Source organism: Aythya ferina (genome assembly GCF_964211825.1).
Source record: "Aythya ferina genome assembly, chromosome: 12".
Classification (NCBI taxonomy): Eukaryota; Metazoa; Chordata; class Aves; order Anseriformes; family Anatidae; genus Aythya; species Aythya ferina.
Window position 1 is genome coordinate 3459035 of NC_140308.1, and position 23633 is coordinate 3482667.

At 38.6% G+C, this 23633-nt stretch overlaps 1 protein-coding gene across 1 annotated transcript in view; it reads right to left on the reverse strand.

Annotated features, from left to right (window-relative positions):
* The window catches only part of USP10 (ubiquitin specific peptidase 10), a 50094-nt gene that overhangs the window by 17431 nt on the left and 9030 nt on the right, over positions 1-23633 (reverse strand). Inside the window, exons 2-6 of the mRNA XM_084533130.1 lie at positions 15115-15183; positions 12063-12108; positions 6354-7364; positions 1718-1809; positions 413-522 (exon numbers count right to left, since the gene is read on the reverse strand). Coding sequence (XP_084389256.1) covers positions 413-522; positions 1718-1809; positions 6354-7364; positions 12063-12108; positions 15115-15183 — 1328 coding nt within the window. The remainder of the gene's footprint in view (positions 1-412; positions 523-1717; positions 1810-6353; positions 7365-12062; positions 12109-15114; positions 15184-23633) is intronic.

Here is a 23633-nt window from a genome sequence, read left to right on the forward strand (position 1 = left end):
GAGCAGCAAGTTAAGACTTAAAAGGACAAATAATAAAATTAGATCATTGTCGTTATAGACAACCAAAAGCCCTAAATTATCACTACAGAAGTCTCAATGTTCAGATATAAAAATTAACCAGACCGTCGCTGATCATGATGAGGTGCGAGATTAGCTCTTGCAGTTCTCACAGTTCATTTTTGCACATAGAACGCTAATTAAAAGCTATACTTAGGCAACAGGAAGTATCTTCCTTGACAATGCAAGTAATTATAAAGTATAAAGTTCATGATGAAAGTCAAGTGTCATCAAAGAAAAGCACAAGAAACTTTTGGATAGATACTAGCTTTTATCAGTTGCAGTAACAACCATTTCTTAGAGCTTTCTTAATAAGATTAATCCGATCGCAGACTTTTTTAAACAAGCTACTTACAAACTGTCTATCATTGGTGTTGAGGTACACGGCCGCTGTGATTTTGAATACATTGGAATGGACTTCATTAAATGATACATTGGAGGGCAAGCAACCAAGGCTTGCAGGGTCTACGCAGTGGCATTAAGGAAATATTCAGAAAAAATAATCTGCATATTAACCAAATATTCAATCATATTAAAACTATATACATAAACTTAATTCTTTATTATGTAGACTAATCTGATAACTATAGAGGAACTCATGGATGGACTTATCTTAAAACATTAGCTTATTAATGTACAGAAGTCCTGCTTAAAAACCTCAGCATCTTGAAACGTGCAGTGATTTCACTGACATTTTAATCATTCCAAATACTTTAACTAAAGAAGAAGGTAGCATTTGGTCTAGGAACAGAAGAGGAAAGCTATTTTCATAGGAATGACTTCACAGAATTAACTATTTTAAAGTCAGCACGTGATAACCTGGAAACATTTGCGTGTTAGACTAAGAAAAATGGAAGCCAGAAGACAAAAGTGGTGATTCACCCTCATAACCGAAACAGTGATGTGAAACATTCTTTGGTTTAAGGGCAAGTCTAGAGCAACCAGTAAAACTACAGTACGCCTTGGGAGAAAAATATTTTAAAAACATCAATCTGCTACTATATGATGAAAACAGTGAACAGAGGAAATGTACTACAATACTGAAGGGGCAAAGAAATAAAAAAGGCAGCTGCCTCAACAGCTAGTGAGATATAAACCTGATTCCTACACCGTGTAAAAATTCAGTAACAAGTTCTCATGGAACATGTTAAGAGTGAACAATGGGAGGTAATAGAGAAAATCAGATGAGTGCAGAACCAGTTATAAGACAGAAGTGGTTATTTAAAGCAAAACTGCTCACCTGGAAATAGGTTATGAGGTTCTGCAACGATCGGTCTTAAAATTAGTTTTCATATTTTCACTAGCAGTACTAGCACTTCACAAAAGAAACACTTAAGTTGTTGCACAAAGAGCCACCAGTAGACACAACTAGAATTTACAAGGAGGTTTCCTTCCAGTCATGAGACAACTACAGTTCTGAAATATTTTGACAGAGCTAAGAGAAACTGAACAGGACTGTGCAACCAGCTGCAGGGAACCTCAGACACTGAGTTCAATGACACCCGAATACCCAGATGCTAGCATTAAACAACTCATCCACAGCATTACGTTACGTGAAGATACTTTTCTGTAGCACTTACCAGAGTAAACCAGGAAAACTTTGAGACAGACAGAATACATTTTAACTTAAGCATATTATTTTTTTCCAAGGTAAGGATACAGCATTGATGTAGCACCAGTTTCCTTTGTTGATCAGCCCTCGCGGTTGCAAAGACACTGGTTTATGTATTAGTTTTACATTTTCCAGTATTTCTGCAGAATGAGAAACAGTAAATTGAGCATCAATAAAATGCACATGCTGGGCATCAAAACAAGAGTGTAATGCTTTACACAATAATGCAAATGAGTTAACAAGATTCACAGAAACTTTAGCAAGTAATTTTAACTTCATTTAAACAGGATTCGTATTTTAATCAGACAGATTTCTTCAGCAGAAGACATCCTGGAATTTGGGTCAGGTGTATAAAAAAATTAATCACTGTTGTTTCAAAATTGAGAACTATTTTTCTTAATTGTTATTTTACTACTGTAAGACTATTTTATTTAGATAAATAGATATAGATGCATATGTAGATGCAAATTCCCATTAGCCGTAATCCCTTGCTATCAATTTTATGGAATATTTGTGAAATTCCTCTCCTGCTCTGAAGAGAACTGATACTGATGTAGCAGCCTTAGTTTACAAGTTTCAACACACACTATCATACAGCGAAATTATCTCAGTGCAAACAGGATGGGCGGATATTAACCTAGTCTTCTGAACAGAACATTTTATTTACTGCTTTAAGACTTAAAATCTACAGGATTACTTAGTGGCTTACACAATATAAAGCTTACTGTTTTCACACTTTCAAATCTATCAGCAATGGCACAAGTGTAAAAACTGTGGCCCATAAACTGAAGTCTGTCACAGCTATGAAATGCAGAGCAAGCAGGGAATTTTTTCCTAGAAGTCTGACCTATTATTTAGGTACCTAAATAAAACCTGTTTAAGGAAAATATTGGGTCTGGCATGTTTTACATTTGCAAAACAAGGACTAGAAGCATACAAGACAGAAAATACAGAAAATACAAATAAACATAGCAACTGCCTACCAAGAGGGCTATTTGGTTTTATAATGAACGTGAGGGCCTCTAAAGCCATCACGCTACACACCGCATAAACTTAAGAGCTGGAGCTGTTCACTAGAAGAATTGTCTAAATAGATGCAGGAAGGTGACAGGAGAACAAGGCACGGAGCAATAAGTAGAGGAGGTGATAATAGGAAAAATCCACAGCTTGCTTCTTCCAACCTCTCTGCAGCTATAACCTCTGAAAATGCCAGTTCTAACCAAAACCCAGAAGGTGTAAATATCAGTCCTCTGTTACATTAAGAGCCCGGCATGCGAAAGGGCAGATGACAAAAAGGTCTAACAGCAGACCTTAGCATCTACTGCAGGTACAGACGAAAATCCTTCTGGGACTGAAATGTATTTGTCATTGAATTATTAATATTTCATTGTCATTGAATTATTAATATTTCAGAATATGTTAACGCAAAGTTTTAAATGTGTTGTCCACACATTCGATCTTCCTGTTAACATAATTAATCACTGTTGAAAATTAGGATAAAAATAACCTAAAGGCTCTCGTTTCTAAAGCCTACCAATACCTTTTTAGGCTAACTTTATTTTTCCTCACACCATATCATATGGAGTAAAAATATTAAAGACTTTAGCATCCTCTTGTGGTCATAAAACTGCTTTGGAAACAACGTCTAAAGTAACTGCAGCACATTTTCTTTCTTTTAACAAAGAATTGCTTTTGTTTACAGTAATTACATTCAATACAATTTTTTCATACCACATCTAACATTTACACAGTAAAATAACTTTTACAAGAGTATTGGAAGAAAGCAAAATACATATAATACCATAAGGAAAGTTTCTTAAGATTTGAAGTTATTTTAAAACACACATCACTAACTGGAATTCACATCTGCTTTATGTATTTAAAGTTAAAGCCAGGGTAGCTCCTACAATCTTTTCTAAGACAAAGAAAATCCTAATTTTCCACGTTTGTTGAAACATTAGTCTTCAGATTTTACTTCTCTTTCCTCTGCTGCACTATTACATCTTCCCAGAGAAGTAAAGCTCAAAGAAGAACAAAACAATTTCATCAAGCCCTCGTCAGCAACAACAGAATTACAACAGTTACCTTCCATCTTATTACAGCTGTATAAATTGGCATTAAGACAAACTGGAAATCAAATTTAGTCATCTTCAACTCTACTCAGGACACTTATCAACTCCCTAGAGTTTTCAGAATAGCTTACTCTGAGCCTAGATAAGACTATCAACTATCATCCAGTTACGCATCACAGTGTAGTTATTAGCTGTGAAATGTGGCAAGTTAAACGTGACCAAGTTTGTTAATTTTTGACAGATACAGAATATTTATAACTGTACTATCCCTTAGAAATGAATTATTAAAACGTTTATCCTAGCATTTAAATTAGGCTAACATGAAGAACTTGTACTGTGCTCCCTTTCTAAATATGCAAGCCCTGCACCTGTTCTTTTCTACCACTCTACATGTATTACCAGATTTCCTCGAAATTTGCTAAATTAACATCAATTGTTCCTAACTTGCTTCAAAAGTTCCCTTTACCTGTTTAGTAGCTATGCCAGTAAAGCCACTCGCAGCACACCTTAGCCACTTGCTGAAGTTAACTGTTCAGGACTTTTGTCCCCATGAAGATTAACGTGAGAACTGTTTTGTTTTTTCGTCCTGATTCTCACCTCCTGATCTATTGCAGGTTTCATTTGAATTTGAGGACTAAGAAGCCACAGACCTTTGTGGATGAATGAAGTAGCATCAAATTAATGTCAAGGTGCCTGTGAACCATTAATCCCCATGTAGCAACTGGTGAAATTAAGGTAAGAAACACTGATTTATCCATGGAAAAGGCACCTGTGCTCATGTCCTGAGCACCTGTTTTAAACAGAAGCTATACAGAAGGGCCTCAGAGCTCCAACATTAAGTTAGAAGATTTGCTAACATTGCTTGCTGAACTTGAGATATTTACGTAACACCTTTTATATGTGGGTGTAGAAACAAAGGACTTTATTAAGTGTTCTCAGTCCTGTTTGGGAAACAGGTACACTATCTCTTTTCTTATTTTTTAAAATCCCCTTCTTCCACAGAGCAAAGCACTGATCGCATGGCATTCTGATGCTTGTGTAAACATTTTGTAGTGAAATCAGCAGCATCTGAACAACAGGAATTGCAGCAATGTAATTCCTATCTAAATTAACTGAAATGAGAAGATGTATTCCTATTCACTGGAAACATATATAATCAAATTTTTCCTCTGCAAAGCAAGCTAATAGTGAAGGTGCAAAAGAAAACTGCATAAAAATAATATTGCTATTTCAGTACATTGAGACAAAATAAAAGCTCTGCTCCCACCTGGTGGCAAAATACAGTAGACATTTACTGTTTCTGTACGAAGTTAACCTAAAACTGAAGCAACTTGGACATGACAAAGTAACTTCATCTGTGGTAAGCAGTTCTATTTTTACTGTTACCACAAAAGTTTTTAAAGTTGCAATTAATCACCAAGTGATAGCATAAGTTTAGAGTGTACCATACACTGCAGGTATGGGTTCAAACGAACCAGCATCTGTACATATACACACACCGTAGTCCAGCCCTCTATGACACAAGTGAAAAATACATAGAATAAAGCTTTCCTCTCAACAGACAGGTTTAAGCAACGAGACAATTACTGAGCAAGCATGTGGATATGAGGCAGGCATGTACTTTGGGGTATCCTGAACAGAAATCTCCAGGTCAGCTTCCAGTTAAGAGTAGAAAATGATCTTTGACTTGAAGTTGTCACACACGAACTGCTGCAGTACTTGCAAATTAGCTTCTGGCTTAAGTCAGCAGGATTTCGCACAGACCTTTTCACACACGGACTATTTCACAAATTTAAAATACTTATTTTTGTTCAGTGACATAAAATACAGCTGGCTATTTTTTTTCATGTTTTTGCAAATTCAATTGGAAAACATGTCATTCACATCCTAGTATTTCTCATTAGAGCCACAGATACAATACCAACAGCGCAAGCCTTTATACCACACATTCTTTCTGAATGTACCCTTTGGACGGTTTCTTATAATTACTCTTAATAGGCAGGAAATAGCATTATTTCTGAATAAAATAATATCATTTAAAATGGGTAAGGATTATTCTTCAAAATTTGGAAGACAAACCATTAAAACAACAGATCAATAAATATAAGTACTATTTTCTAAATTAAAATTCCTGAAGCAGAACATATTTAGATGTTACACTTTAGCTCCTGCAAGCATCCAGGAATTTCAGGTACTTTGGCATAGAAGTATTAACGCTTTTCTGGAACGCATTACAAGATCGTAAATACCAGATAATATGACACACTGTTTTCACAACAAACTTTTCTAATGTGTTCTCCCTATTACAACAGTATACAGTTGAATCTAACTAGTACATTAAAAAAAAAAAGACCATTTAAGCATATTGTTTGAAAAGCAGCAGTATTTTTACTGCACTTGGTACAATATGACAGTGTCTTGTTGCTGTTTACTCAGCTCAGGGGGACGCAAACCTAGCTGATTTAAATCACACCTTTCCCAGCTGCGTATTAACAGTCATCTTATTAAGAACATTAGCAGAGGAACCTTCTCTCAACACTGTACACTCCTGTTTACAAGCGAGGAAACAATACCCTTCTACTGTACCATCCACTCGTGTGTGTTAACTATACCTGCAATCTTTATGGCTACAGGATCCTCTGAAACTGGAACAGGCCCCTCTTTGACTTCAACCTGTTTTTCAGGGACCAGAGGAGATGTGGCAGGAGGGGTATACTTAGTCTCAACATAGACCACAGATGTGGAAGCAGAGGGCTTGGAATTGTGAAAAAGACTAGCCCACGATTTTGCAGGCTGATTAACAGGGACTGATCCTGCAACCGGGACAGTTGCCTCAGTAGTAGGTGAAGCTTCCTCAGGCTTAGCTTGGTCTGAGTCAGTGCTTTCCACAGTGTGCAATTCTACCCCATTGGCAGCTGTGTCCTCACCCGAGGATTCAAGTGTTTGTCCATTAGTAACGCCAAGAGTTTCAGTAGTATCAGTACCAGCATAAGACTGTACAACAGCTGTCCTTAAAGGGCTATCTCTGCCAGTCTCTGAGGGGATGCAAAACTGTTCAGAATTAGTAACACTGCATACCTCAGGCTGCCCTGCAGTCCTGGTATTGTCTAGTGCGCTAGAAACAGAATCATCAGAAACAGCTTCGTTAACGAAGTCCACAGAATTGTCCGGGCTGTTGCAAGTCCTTGGGGTGGCCAGGGAGGGGATGTCTCCCGTCAGTTCCGTATCCTCCGTGCTGTTCAGTCCCGATGAATTGGCGTGGCCATTTACAAGAGCTTCTGTGGGAGCGATGCCGTCTTCCAAGTAGCTGTAGTATCCAGGGGGTCTTTTTTTCTTCTTTTTGCGCTCCCTTTGCCCAAGGCCTCCAGACAAGCCATCGTTTTCAGCATTAGAACCGCTATCCAAAGCGAGGGTTGGATCGCTGAACTGGCAGTCAATGGAGTTGTAGTTTGTTTCGCTGAGGCTATCATCAGGGGTTTTCTGAGCAGGTGCACAACTGAGAATGAATTCTGGAGCCTGAGGATTCAGAGTGCTTGAAATACTGTAGTCAGTGTTATTTAGTACAGAGGACTCTGTCTCAATAACTTCATTAACACCAAATTCAATTCTCTGATACTCTTCCCCTGGACAAAAGAAAGCAAACCTGAGTTACTGAATGACATCTAGTCAAAAAGCTACAAAAGTCAAGGAAAAAAAAAGTATTTTCCTGCAAGCAATATTCCCTCAAACAAAAATTGTTCTTATTCTTTATCTCAACCGTCATAACCATTTCAAAAGCATAATTTTCCTGAGGATTACAGAGTATGTCTCAGCTGTTCTTAAACAGTTGTTTTTCTTTTTTAATTATGTGATTTTCAAAACCACTGCACTACTCCTGCAAGGAACACCTGTTAAATCGACCTATTAAGAATAACTATTAAAACCCAATGACTTTAGCAATGTAATGCATTAAGTTAATTACTCAGTAAGTGCATCTAGAACATGGTGCAATATTTAACTCCACACTTCTTCCAAAGTCAACCTTTTCACAGCCAACTAGCAAGTGCAAGACTTTAACAGTTTAGCCCTTAAAAATGTAGAGTTTGTTGTTGTTTTTTTTCTGGCATGTAAAGATTTATCATAATCATTAACAACTGAAAAATATTTTCATTTTAAATTGTACAGAAACAGTGCAACTAGTTTTTGGAACTCTAGGCTCATCAGTAACTTTTATGACAGCTGAATGTATGACTGACAGTGTGATATGTATGACCAATTGCAAGACAAGAAATGGAACAGACATACCTCAATGCCAGTCAATGTTCAACTCTTATGTACAATCAATGCTGAGAAATTTGTGGATTACATTTTTAAAATTTATCCTGGAACTTTGACATGAAATGCTAAGAAATATTCTCATGGAAGGCATGAGAGTATCAGTATCACTAAAAATTATCAGTCACAAAGTACTGCAATTTCATGGAACTTAATTAGTTTTATAATGTATGTGCTCCAACTACTACCACTGACTATCTCAGTTACAACCATTTTAACAAACAGAGATAAAATTAATGAAATTTCTGAGTCTCAGAAACATTAAAAGTAAGCTCACATTTTAGTGCTTGCAGGTCATTTAGTTTTGCAAGTCTTCCTATGATATGGATGTCACTGTGTCAAATACATTAATTTTAATATTTTCTGTTTGCTCCAAGATGAGGAGCTAAAAAGCACTTTTCAAACTTTTACAAGAGAACCAAACAACACTGAGCGCTATTTCCAATAGAATAAGTTGGCACACCAAAAACTTTCAAAGTTTTTGACCAACTTATGTATGACACGTCAACAGGCGTGTGTTTTCAAGTATATCAGTGAAATCACTCAGCAGAAGTTCCCAAAGAAAAATAAAGGAAATAATCCTATGGAAGAATAGAGTCTAGTGGAGAAAGCTTTGCTACGTAACTGTTTCAGAACTCCCCAAGTCCTTTCTAGAAAAGTCAGCTGGCAAAAATATTAACTTCAAAAAAAAGAAGTGTGCATATTTTTAAAATCAAGTGAAGAATAACACACATTCAACGTGTGTTGAGGTCTAACGCATGCAATTGCAAAATACTCCAAATTTATTAATAAAGATCAGTCAAGTAATCATATATAATGTCTTGCATGATCAGTAGCTCACACAATTTCAGAATAGAACCATGCTAAATTACAATATAAAAATATAAATACAGTTGTTAATTGCTTTTCTCTCAATACGTTAATTAATGAGCTGTAAACAGATGTGACCTCTATCAATTTTGATCTGGCTGCCAGTTAGGCTAAAAGAAACTTTAAAAGGGAGAGAGAAAAACTCTCCATACAAACCTTCTATCTTTAAATCATGTTAACAAGAGCCTGAATTTCAAATTCGCTCAACCTCACCCCCACGCCCAGGATTTCCTAACACTGTGCCTGTCAAGTCACCTTTCACCAGCTACTTCTGCAATCAGCACTACCTATCACCCAGCAGAAGAGAGAGCTTAAGTTTCTTTTTAAATCCACAGCCTGGAGGCAGGGAGGTGGAATGATGTTGCCTGATACCACTTAAGAGGGAAGGGCTGGGAGATCTCAGGCATCACCTAACTCTGTTCAGCACCAACACTAACTGGCTACTGAATCAGTGCTACGCGCTGGCTGCCTTGCCAGGATGCACAGCTCAAAACCAGCCACAGCTTCATCTGCTTGCAACAGCTGGCCATAGGTTTTAGAGGACATGGGACACAAATCCACAACATAACTAGTCCTCATTAGTTCATCTGAGGATGTAGCAACTTGTTAGTTCACACATGATCTGAGAGCTAGTTCTTTACCTGCTGTTAAAACAGTAAAAAGCACAAGCAGCAACTGGTAACGTGTAACATTCCTCCAGCCACAGTAAGAGTGAATTGTTTCAAATCCCTTCCAATTCAAAATAAACTGGAACTTTTTGTTTCTTTTCTAAAATCTGTTTGGAAAAGAATCAACAAATAGTAATTGCTTTGAAATAAAGACTGGGGTTTCCTTTCATGGGCGAGTTAAGTCTACCACAGCTAAAAGCGAAGGGGCTCAGGTCTGTCCTCCCAGCCTGCTCCTCCATTCACCAGCAAGCTTCCAGCACTTGTGCTACCAAAGGCTAACCTGGCAAAAAAAATAATCCACAGGAGTATTTTCTTCTGTTCTGGTGAGCTAATCAGCTTACTGTACACTAGACAATCGCAAGAGCCAACTCAGGGCAAGTGGGGAACAGAAAACAAAACGTACCCTTTGTAACTGTGGTAGAAAGTTAATTTAGCTGAAGGTGCAATGCGAAATTTGTAGGATAATATCTAGTCAAGAGAATAACTGATATTCTAGTATTTAACACAAATTAGGATGTCACAACTGAATAATTGAACTTTACACCTTACGGCAGGAATAATAATAAACACCAGTATCTACGCTACAGTTAGTTTATGGGTGGCTGGCAGAAGCTCATTTGCCTTAAGATTGTGTCAAGTTCTTTGAAAAAAATTAGTTTTTTTTATTATTACTTGTTTTGACCTTCCACTTTGCTTCTGGCCAACTTTGTTTCAATCTAGTTCAGAGCACACCCCCTGAATAGACTGAAACAGATGCATCTGTCAGGAACAACATGGAAGCATATTGAAACAAGCATCAACAGATGCTCACAGGACAGGGTCTACGTACAATAACCAAAGCTGTGAATACTTGGCACTAATTAGTCTGAGCACAGTTCTGAATATTAGAGCTTCAGCCATGATTTGATTATTTAGGTATTAACAAATCTTCTAATTATGTAATGAAGTTAAATACTGAAGACGAGCAGAAAAAATTAGGCTAGGGGGTGACAACATGGTCAGTAGGTGTCGTCTCGTTGTAATTACAAATACTCTGCATAAGCACAGCATTCCATTTTAGTTTCCACAGCTTCCTATGCAGCCATCACAGTGTAATATGCATGCACAGTACAGTGCAAGCTTGTTAAAGACATTTTTCAGGCAAAGCCTAATTTGCTGTCATTACCTAATCTCAAGGCTGGGAGGGATTCTCTCAGGGTCTAGGAATGATCTGAAAAACATTTGTACAAACCAACTTTCTGCATGGCTTGTTAACATTGAAATCTAAGTCTTAACAGAACTTAAACCCACAGTTAGACAAAACAGTATGTGACTGGATGTCCCTGCCACCAGCAGCAGCTTGCACTACTCCATGGGCCTTTCAATGAACTCGTCAAACGCCTCCTTCAAACTACTCAGGGTCCTAAAAAGGGTCTTGAGCTAAAATAGAGTTCCCCAGTTTTCAGAATGCTGTACATCTGCTTTCAGATAGGATCTGTTATCCCCTTTATGACTGGTTATCTTATTTACCTTTAAATATAAGGTTATAGTTGCTAAGCAAAACGATCATGTAACAGTAAACTTTAATATGTGCATGTTGGTCCTCTTAAATACTGAGCAATGTCCTGTCAGAAAGCTGGATTATTTTGAAGACTATCTGGATGTCACTTTTATCCCTCTCATATACTCTATCTGGGTAAATCTCAGCTTCCTTGCTCTTCCCTAGGGTTCACCGTAAAAAACAAACAACCAAAAAAAAACCAACTGTAATTTACCTGCTGCATAAAGCGTTGAGAAAGTTTTATACCACACAAAGCTATAATCTCAGGGTGACTCCTACTTAGTTTTCAGCTTTACGCGACTATGAAGTAAGGCCAGATTTCTTTTTCTAACTGTAAGGTTTAGGGCTAAGACGGAGAAGAAATGTGACCGTTATAGCCTCAAAACAGGAACTCTGTAACACATTCTTACATTGTGTCATAATTTCACCAAAAAAAAAATCTCCCAAAAAATAGCTGAGCCAGACAAAAACAGTGTCAAAGGGAACACTGGAGAGAACAACGCTTGCAGAGCTGTCTTCAGGTTAAAACTGCCAGAAAATACTCAGTCTGTGGCCTTAGAAGAGGGCCAGCTGAACGCCACACAAGTTAGTTGCTTCTTCAGTACGAATTCTCTAGCAAGCTCCAGGCCTCCAGATTTTTACAGCTACTGCACTATTTCAGCAGGACGCTAAGACTGTGTGGTAACACAACTGAGGAGTAAGCACATCCACAGCAATAAGCTGGAGTTCAACGCAATATTTTTAAATAGTCTCACCCATCTCATGCAATAAATGGGTTTAAAAAAGCAACCTGCCAAATATACACACATAGGCCTGCTGACTGAGCTCCAAAGAATAAATTTAAAGAGAGCTTGTAGCAAGCCTAAGGAAAGTTTCACCAACTATGTTTTCAAAAAAGGATGTTGATTTCTAACCATGATGACACTTACCTGTGGACTTAATACCACACGTAACTGTTTCATTGTAAGGGGGAAGCTGTATGAAAAAAAGAAATGAAAAAATCATTAAGAACAATTTCATTTGAAACATCTGATTTCTTTAAGAATAACCCCATTGTTAAGATCTAATTTTCTGAGAGTGTGTCTTGAACTCTTGTTTCTATATTTATCAAATCCCACACGGCAGCTTCAAGTGTCCTTGCAGATTAGAACAACCACTGAAAGATAAAGATTATCTTGGTTACACATCGTAGGCTCATCAGCTTCTCAACCGATTCACCTCCCGGTATCAGGATCTTCCTTTATCAACAATAACTCACCACAACCTTAAAAAATGAGGAATCTATCTTCCTTTTATATAAAAACTGAAGCAAAGACAGACCAAATTACCTGTGAAAGGACAAAAACAGAGCTTTGCACAGACAATATTCACATATAAACCTTATGACTCTCAACTCAGTTCAGTTACAGTGCTGCCCTTCAAGCGTTTCACCTAAAATCTATTGTTAATCACATTTAACAAAAGCAAAGATTTCTGAACATCAGCCTAAGCATAACATAATCAACCTACACAGAAACCATCTGGATTGTAAATCACTCAAGTATAAAACACTGGCATCATTTTATGAACTTGGTGGCTGACAGAACTCTTTGTGCTGTGTAACCAGAGGTGGGCAATTTCTAATCCCCCCCATCAACTCCGCCCAAACTTCCCCAGCAGCTGAATGCCTTCTCTTGTGCCTGCCATAAACTGGTAACCACTGCAGCAGAGCATTCCAGCAGCTGCCTGGAGAACAGCTGAACTGTTTCTGCAGTGGGAGATAAAGCTGTAAGAGTACAGTGCAGTTTTATGAGACTATTCTAAATATTAATTCAATAATCAATAATTTTAAAGACATCCACTGAAGTCTTCACTTGCGTAAAAGTGCAGTCATTTGAATATTGCCTTCTTAAAGCATCATAGACAACAATGTATCAGAGGTAGCAAGAAAAGTATTTCTAAAATTGCATTATTAAGAAGTACATAAGATTGCATATCATAAAATCCACAATACATCAACTTTCCAGGTTGAAAAATCAGAATCCACCAGTGGAAAAAAAAACTCCAAAATGTTAGGAATCTATTATCTAAATTAACTTTGAACACCAGTAATATATTTTTACAGTTAAAATTAGAAAAAAAAATGCCCTAGAAGTCCACAGTCAGTAGCTTGTGGCTAAAATAGTGATTTATTATTTTTGCAATTCAATGGGCTTTATAAAATACAAAGTGAAAAAGAAAATTAGAAAAGAGTAGTCCACCTACTGGTCACCTATGTATCTGGTTAATCAGCAGCACATGTGTAAAGTTGAGATTTCTGAGTTGACTTTTTTAATGCAGCTGCGTCATCTGAATCATCTCAGTCAACAGATGTCTGACAGAATATGTTCAAAATGCCAAATTAAAAAAAAAAAAAAAAAGAGACATTCTAGACAAGGTTTAGCTTTAATTAGTCCCTTGCCTCAGCCTGTGTGTAAGTAAGGGGCTTCAGAAGGACACCAGCAGCAACAGATGCTGGGACTCCCAGAACAGGCACTGCCCCCAAACAGAATGTATGTCAAACACCGCTGCAGTTTTATAATCTAACTCTCCTCTTTCATCATCCAGATAATTAAAACATTGAACTGAACCAGATCAAGGACAAATGTAAGGAACATCGTTCACCCATTTTTGATTTTGACAGCTAACCAGCAAGTGGTACTCTTGAGACAGTTATTTGAACCAGCCTCGCATCATTTTACATTATAGGTTTATGTTTCTTCAACATGCTGTACAAGAATAGCTTTAAAGAAGTCAAAATACAACATCTTCATCTTCCACAATGCAAGTGTTCGAATAGCTGCTGTAGGACCTTACGGTGACAGGAAGTGGAACACAAGCTTCATGCTATTAGGCTTACTGTATTTAATGGTGGAGTAACAGTAATAAAAACAGAAGTGTATTTTACCTGAAGATCTATTCTGCACTGCTTCCCATCTCCCAGAGAAGGCACAAAGCTATCCCTGAAGGGGAGCAGAAGCAATCTTTTTACTTCTGACCCACCCCCAAATCCCCTTCACACATTTTATTGTTGCTAGAGGTGCACTACTCTAGTTAGACCAGGAAAATTACGTTACAGGAAACGAATTGACATTCGCAACACTCATCGGATTTGTAAAACGTGACAAAATACTAGGCCTAGCTACAGCTGAAGTGGTCGCTTCCTTTATGGAGAGGGAGGAAGACTGACACAGGATGGAAATGTTTGGAGGAAAAACATGGAACTTGACCTAAAGGAAAAATTATTTTTCAAGTCTGGAGATCAGGACAATGACATAATTCAATACGCTTCCCTACACAGGGAATGGTTTCTTGCTCTCTACCAAAAACTAGAGAGTAAGAATCTGCAACAGTATCTGTAGTACATTATACACTCAAATACACATTAGACAACTGTTTCCACTCTGTGGTCCTCACAGCAATTGTAATTAGTTCATTATTGATCCACAGATCACATTAATTTCTCATTTCTCAGACCTCATGCACGGCCTTCCTTTTAAGTCTAGCTTTGATGGTTAGCAGTGTTCCACCTGTCAAAATGTATTACAAAAACCTGTGCTTCAAAAGACTCAAAAGATTTAAAAGCTCACCTTACAACCAAGAACACTGCTGAAAAAGTTCTCTATATCCACTTCTAATAAAAAAAGCAAATCAAAGCTGAGGTAATAGGGCTGGATAACTCATTTTTCCACATCCTGTCACTACAATGTCAGCTATTCCAGCTCTGAAAGATGGCATGAAAAAGAAAGAATAATTCATTTCTTATTTCTAAAAATGGATTTAATATCCACATACACGAAAAGACTCCTGTTGAATATCTTCAGTTTGTAAATTAGCAAGCTAAGAGCATGATAAAAATTGTTCTATTTCAAATAGGACATTTTACATATTTATTGTAACATATTACAATATATGTAGTTTTAAAATGTTATTTCTAAACAAAATCTTTAAAGTAGATCTTACCTCAACAGAGCATCGTGGAGTCACAAAGAACTGATTAAATTCATCTGGGCTGAACTCCCCAAAAATATACTACAAATAAAAGAGAAGGATATTTGTTAAAGGATTTGTATACTATGCAATTAATAAATTCATAGTAAGACATTGGCAATCATAATGACCTGTGTGTTGGAAGCCAGAATCTCACCTGTTTGCATCCCAGTCTCCACTCTTCCTGAGTCATTAGCAAACTACATCACAGTCTCTTAAAAACCTATACAAAGGATTTCCTTCAAATTCCCAGGAGAGTTATCCACAGCATCAGCTCCAGCTCATCCCATGACTAGTTCTAACCCAACAAATGTAGGGTGAGGCTTTGCATCAGTTCATACAAGCCCTAGACATGATCTGTTTTACCTTCTAAAACAACATAGATACTTACGCTTCGCAACAGAACCACCGAACTGAAACTGTCCAGGTGCAGAAAAATACACAAGGTCTAAATAATCTATTTCATTACAGTTGCTCTGATGGGTTTTGTTACCCCAATGCCTGAAGTTCTGCATAACCAACCTAAGATGAAATGCTTTTTCCCAACATCAATTCCTGCACTCTCAGATACTGTCTATATTATAAAAAAGTACCTACCCAGACAGAAGAAAAAAAAAAAAAGAAAAAAAATTACATGAAGATGATAGTTTGCATTTAGTTTACAGCAAACGAAACACTGGCAACCAAAAGGCCTGATATGCTGGCACTTCAGAGCACTTAGAGTTTCTCTAAAGCACCCTCATCAGTCGTAACTAGCTGAAGAGCATCTGAGCACTCAGGACAGCAATTTAACCATTAATCAACATTAATTTCCCCACAGTCTATAAATAACATTTAGAAGACAAGAAGTATACACTAGCACTTGATAAAACTTCTACAAGCTGCTTCAGACTCTTTCAGTTCCAAGGTTAATACTTTCAGATACGCATCTGCCCAGAAATCAGACACATCAAATTATGATTCCTTCAAATGCCCGCCTGGAATGACACCACATCAATCTCTGTGCCTCCACGCCATTCACAGCACCTCAAAGTCCCACTCATAGATAATAAATCAGTTGGGACTTACACCACACAAGCTCCGAGGAAAAGGGGCTTCAGACCCAGATTGCTTACACTCAGCTTTAATGCAGCAAGAGCTTCACTTGCTCAGAGGTAATGCTGCTTGTCACGGATGTTTCCAGGGCACAGATCGGGGCATCAGCAGCCTCTTACTGTACAGCAACTCCAGCCCCGCAGTTACTTGAGCAAAGGATGAGCACAATCACTGGCAATGCTTACAACAGGGAACAGGTCCAGCCTCACACAGAAATCATTTGTCTTACATCACCACTTAGTCCTCAGGCCTCTTCAAAAAGTCTACAAGTCAAATACTAAGGTATGAAAAATTAAAATACTACAAAAAATTTGGATGAAGAGGTCATGTTGAGATGAGAAAGGATCTTGTTTTCTTGCACATTAAATAAGTCCATCTCCTATAAAAATTTCATACAAATTCCCTCCGTGTTTTCACAGAATAACAAAGTGATATTACATAAATTAGTTTACCAAAAGGAATGCTAGCACTTTAGAAGCACTGGGTATTTGAACAGTGAAATGCTATATTACAAAATACTATCAGTGAAAATCTAAAGCTTAATTACACCAAGGACTTCAAAAATTTCCTTTTAAAACAATAATTAAGCAAAAATATTGCTTAGCACTCAACTGCATATTTCAAAAATTAATCTTGATCTATATCTTCAGCTGCTGAACAAGAGCATCTGCTTGGAAAGCATGCTGAACAGTTAGCAGTGTCAATAGCAACTCACAAAGCAGAGCAGGAATAATGGGTGGAGGAAAGTCCGGTCTTCTGACAACACCAGACTGGGGAGAAAAATTGAGAGGGCAACACAGAGTTTTGAAAATTTCCTATTGTAACGTTGCCCATAGTCTTTTACAGATGCATAATCCCTAAGAGGCTTAATTCAGAGTCAAATCTGATCTCCCCCTCCTTCTCAAACTACCTCTGCAACCTACGTACGAGCTTTCTGTTCCAGCTCCTGGGAAGCAATCCTCCCTCCCATTTCAGTGAGCAGGTATTTTGCATTGCATTTCTCCTGCTACTCCCCAGCCCGTGTACCTTAGCAGAGCAGCCATCTACTTCGAAGTGCATTCATGGATCCTTTAAGATAAATCAAAGTCCAGTGAGCTTGATTTCTGCCATGGATAAAGAGCAATGTGAAAACAGCCTCGTATTATAAATTTCAACTATCTTCCACTTGTAGCTGTTTTAGGAAAACAACTGGAAAATAACAGTCTCTTCTGCAGGGGGCTAGAGGAGGAGACTTCATGGAACTCTTGGGAGAAATAAATCCCTCTCTGCCACCTTCCCAGTTTCTCGTTAGTGTTTCCAGACCTCTTCTGGGGAATGGAAAAACAAAATACCAATCCTTGAACACAGGGATGGATCCCTTCCAGCTTGGAATTCACAACTATAAACCAATTTGACTGTTTGCCAGACACATACAATATGTTATTAAACGCATCAAAACAAACATTATTTTAGCTAATGTGAGTAATCACATAGCAACACAGCAAAACGCCTTCCCTACAGCGCAGGAGCAGAAACTGACGTTTTTGACATTAATTCTAAGGTTTTTAACCATATAAACAAGACAGCACAAGGCATGATGGTAAATCTCTTCTTTCAGACACTGACACAACTGGCAAACAAGTGACAAAAAAATCAAAGCAGCATGAAATATAGTTTGTGCACATCTGAAACAGCACCTCCTTCACATGAAGCTGCTAATGGCATGGGTGCTCCAGGTTTTAATTAAAATTTATGTTATCCGTATTTCAGATTTATCTGCTTTATTTCCACCTATCAAAAATTTGCAATTACAGTTCTGGGACTGATTCAAAACATTCTCATACAGCTTTGGATAGTGTCAAAAAAACAAAAATACTACTGAATTCCTGAAAAGATTTCAAAGAACCAGGTACAACTGTACTCTGAACTTCCTATCTGAGCAGAGGACATCAAAAGACCTGGACCTTTGCCTCCTGCTTCAAGGACTTAAAATTGTGACAGACTACAATATTATACAAGTACTAGACAGATGTATTTTTTTTTAAAGCTCATGTTTACATATTTTTTTTTTAAATAATATAAGTTAAGAGTATTGAATGAATGAGCCCACTGAAGCTGGTAAAGCAGGAAGGATTTCCAAAACGCACAGCAAGCCTGGCATCACTGGTTCTTGCTTCCAGCCTGCCGTGCTGTAAGGGATCACATTTCCTTTTGTCGAGTAGGAGCCTCTCAGAGTTCTCATGTTAAACACCTCTTTTAGAGCAACATCTCCAAAGCCCCTAAATGTCACCTGAAATACCACCAACTGGTAAGAAAACTAAACTAACTTTTTAAGTCTCTACAACCTGATTACAAATTAACAAAATACATCTGCATTCCAGCAGATTTTATTCCATTTTGAACAAAAAAAGAGACAAAGAATTAAACAGCCTGACCTGCAAGCTCTCTCCACACCAACTTTTCTTGCTGTGCTCTCCTTAAACACTTATAAAACGAATGCAAATGTTACCCCTCTGCCTGGAATTAAACCTCCGCTCTATTCCAGTCTCACCACATGAACGCTCTCCAGAGGAGCACAAGGAAGAAGAGCACGTTACGCAGCTGCTTGTCCTAGAAAATTGGGTAGAAATAGCCCTGCTCATGCATCATCATCTCGGCATCACCTGTGCAACGAGAAAGCTAGGAAAATGAAGTGTCAGCTTTTGCTTTCAAGATGCATTAATGTGGCTTTCATCTGATAACCAACGGCTTCAGATCTTCCAGTCAAATTAGTTTAAGTTGCAAATACTCCCACTTCAACGGCTTTTTCACAAAGGAGTTAAAAATACAGCTTTTTACTTAATGGCAACAAGGAACGTTTCGAGCGTATCTAAGCAGAAGGCCTGACAAGTAAAAACTAGTTCATGTACAAACTGACAAACTAGTTTATGTACACCAGAAGCTGTACAATCTTGCTCATCGAGATACTTCTAGAAAGCGTGGTTATTCTTGGAGCTATCAGAATGACCCGGAGCGGAGGAAGGAAGTGAACCATGCGGACAGAGGCCGCAGTGGAAAGCCACGTGTCTGGGTGCACATGGGTTTCAGTAGTAGAGAAAATATTCTTCTATTAGGTATCCCAGCGGCACATGAAGGGTCTCTCTCATCCTTTACTTCACTTGCGCTTTGTCGGGATTTGTCAATTCTTTTTTTGTTGAAGGAAGGTTGTTTTTCCCTACATCTTCAGGTCTTCCCTCCTTTTGAGACAGAAATCCCTTAAGTCCCAGTACATGGATTGTTACTTTGTTTGATACAAGACTGTCTGAACTTTCAAATCCCATGAAACATAATGCTTAGATGTTCATAAAAAACAGACAAACTCCCACATCCAGGAGCTAAGACCACTGTCCATCCTTATGGTGGTATCACAGCAGAAACAAGTATTTTAGACAAACCAGCTTCTGAAAAATGATATAGTCTCTACAAAGACTGCACAAAAATTAAATACAATTAGTCCTCTGCGTTAATGAAATAGGAAAGTCCATTTTTGAAGACAAATACTACAGGAATAAGGTTGTACTTGAGGGTGGAGGGGCTGCACATTAAAGCCTGTAACAGTTGAAAACCCAACAACCTCTTCGCACTGCTCACAGGCCTCTCACTCGCCTGCAGCCCGTAACCAGAACACTAACAAATCCACACAGTGCCCGGAGGAAGATCAGAGCTAGGTATATGTAGGTCAGCTAAGCCCATGAGTCAGTGCAACTCTGCCTGCCTACCATTTGAGCAATCGCAGGCTCAAAGAAAAAAAAAAATCCAGGAGTGCGTGACTGTACTTTCCCTTTTTTTCCAGTTTGGGTTTCTGGGATGTTATTACAGAATTCTTCCAGCTGCATAATGTTAGGCATTTTGCACACATTTTGCTTGAATTAATCTGAGGGGTATTTATTCCATTATTAAAAAAAAAAAAAAAAAGGATGACAGTTTTCAAAAACTCATTTTCTGATCACAGGAAAAAACGTATCATTGACTAGTACGAAAACACAAGTTGGTGAAGTTTCACTTGCCTCCACGGAGTTCATAAAAAAAATTTAATGAACAAATGGCACCTACAACCTCATGCGATCATGGGGGCACAACATGATCTGAGCAGTTTTTCCTGAAGATTGTAATCCACAAAAGCAGAGCTGGTTGTGCTCTTCCACGACAATTAGTTCGCATCAATTACCTAACACTTTAAATAAGACCAATGCACTGATCAATCATCAGAAATCTGCCTAGACTCTAGCTCATTTCTAATACCAAAATTACTTCTCTTCATGTGCTCTCTTCTTTTTGTTACTAAAAATAAGGTACTTACTGGAGTTTGGTATTTCAACCCAACAGAAGCTGCCACAATGAGCAACTGGTCCAAGGAAGCTGCCCACAAAGCGGAGATTTTTCTTCTGTTCCACAAAAAAGAGGCCCAAAACCATTGGCCACCCTTTTTTTTTTTTTTAAAAAAAAAAAAAAAAAGCAATTCTAGTGTAAAGAGGGGAAGTTTTTGTCTTTGAAGAGGGTGATGCACCTTTATTACTTACATGTGATCATAAAGCAATGGCTCAGTGACAGGAGGATATAACCATTATTTCTATACTTTTTAATTTGCATTCTTTTGAGACCATCAGCTCCTCTCACTTCAGTCCCTCTCAAAATACAGAAAAGATCTTCCTTTGGCCTTCCCCTGGAGCCCAACGTAAGCGTGCAACAAAGGAGAAGCAGTAGGGAAGAGCAGCCCCTTTGGGACTCCAGCAGCAAGACCCAGTAAGCGCACTCCAGCCTGCAGAAGGGTAGATAACTGCTGAACTGTCAGAGCTGATCACATATCAAAACTCTGGAGAGCAAAAGATAGAATTTCTGACACCCCTACACCAGCAGCTCCTTCACTGCAAGCCCACAGAACATCTGCCTGTGACCCACAGAAGTAACTTTTTCCAATCTATTTTCTTGTGATCTCTTCAGTCCTAACAAGAGCCAAACAAAAAATTCTTTCCTATTGAATTCCCCAGGCAGGCAGTCATTGCAATTAGCAGCAGAAAAATAAATGCTTCCCAAATGGGCAGATAGGTCCTTACGCAGTTTGGAATTCAAGAGAAGTTGTTGGTAAAACATGAATGCTAAGCCTCCACTTTCACACCTTTCAAAGAGTTTGAAAACACCAGCTTCGAGCTGGTTGCTCACAATCAGCAGACATTTACTTCAGAGCTCTGCTTGCAGTGAACAAGTTTCCAATGTACAAATTCCAAGCTTCTCCTACAATGAGAAACAAAAATAATTAAGGCCTAACTATTCTGATTTATTATAGCGTGATAAGGACTGAGGAGACAGAAGTTGGAACATGAAGTTTTTCAACAACACAGCCACTTGAAAACTATTTTATTATAGGTGGGGCAGACAAAATCTCTTACTAATTTTATCTAATACTTCCCAGCAGAAGAACCTCAGTGATAACCATTTTTCTCTGCCAGACTAAATCATTAGGGCTGCAACCTTTTGTGCCACATACCTACAGCAGAACGAACTTCTAAGAACACAGCAGTAAAATTGGTTTTGCATCTGGAGAACACCATCTTGGCCACGGTAAATAGCAAATTGTCTTTGAACAGCTCACGGAAGTCCACCCAAATTCCAGGCATATGATACAAATTGGCACTTTTCTGAAGTTTACAGAGCTTTATTTAGCAGCTGAGATTTGGAAGGATTGGTTTCAACAAGCTTTTCCATTCCTCCAGGTGGAAGAACAGCACACGTGCCACCCTGCCTACCATCCATACGTTCCTAGTATCAAGGAGCCTGCAGAGGATGCTCGGGGCTAGCAGAACCCAGCCAGCCTTTCCCCAGAGTGGCTGCCAGCCAGCGAGCTTTGGAGGTGCTTGGCAGAGGAAAGTCATCCTTCTTCTGTGCTAACTTTACCTGCATTTACCTCATGGGCAACTTTTATCCTTCAAATTGATGATGCAAAAAAAATCAAAACAAAGCCAATGCATCTAAACTTGAGCAAGGTTATTATTAAAGAACAAAAAAGGGAGGTAGAGTTATAGAAAGAAAATCACCAGCAAGGCCCTGGGCTTTAGAAATTAGACATGTTTGAATAAAAGCACATTTTAAAGTGAGTTTAAGGAGATTACAACTGGCTTGATAGGCCAAAGATGAAGAAATAAATGTTAAATGAACAGAAGAGATGGGATCAGAAGTTATTGGTGGAGATGGCATAATAAAAAAAAAAAAAAAAAAAAAAAGAACTTATCTGTGCCTGCCAGACCCTTCTCCTCTGCAAACGCTGAATTCTCACCCAAAATTCTGGAATCATGTCACTCTTCTGCTGCTGTCAGAAGTCTCTCTAATCCAGCTACACCAATCTGTATCTTGAATCCTTTTAATAATGCTCCTTCTCTTATGAACTGCTCCATGAGCTTAAATAGCTGCTGTGGGTAACAGTGCTCACCTTGCAGATGCTGTGGGTGAGGCTCCAAACAGCACCCTGGTATTTACGACAAGGAAATTACACCAAAAAGTTACGCTTCTAAAGTCAAGTACTCAAATGCAAAGCTGCCCAAAAATTAAGATGGCTTGTATCTGCACTTCACTCTGCACACCCAGTTGGGTACATCCCGTATTTTTTGCTCATTTCCACTGCTGACACCTTCCCAGAGGACTAATGCCTCACAGAATCAATGCAGACCTGTCCCAGGAGACACCATGCCGGGCAGTAAGGGGACTGCTGCTCTTCCTGTTTGTCAAGAGAGCTAAAAAATGCATTTGGAAATAAAGAGAAGTGGGAAAAGAATGGATAGCTTGTGCTTAACTGTAGTTGTGGAAAACTAAAATCCATCTGCAACAGCACCACAGCTGAACGAGTCACCCACACAACGCTTTTCACAAGCAATTACTCAAGGCAGGATTTAAGATGGCTAAGATTAGGCGAGGTAAAAATTAGCTGTCTGGACTCCAACCTGACAGGAGGGCAGATTAGCTCCCTCGGAAGGCAGAGGAGCCCAGCTACCAGCTGCACGCCCTTTCTGAAGGCCCAGCTCCGCATCCCAGCCCCACATTTCGGAGTGCTCAACGCTCACAGCTACAGCTGGGTGAGCCTTAACCTAAGCAGTTTAATATTAATCTAAATGCCGAGCAAAGTCCTATCAAAACCACAATCACATTGTCTTTTTTTTATTATTATTATTCTTGGTGGCCAAAGCTAACGATACGAACCAACGTGGCACAGTACCGTGCGTTTAACAGTGACAGCAAGAGGAAATGCTGCCTGACCATTAAAGCCAGGAGCCATCTGCTTCGTAAACCATGGCCGCAGCTTCTCCTCTCCTCCTGCTGTATGCACAATCCCACCTTTTCTCCTGTGCCAGCGCTGGCACACACTGAACAGATCGATGAGATGATGACAC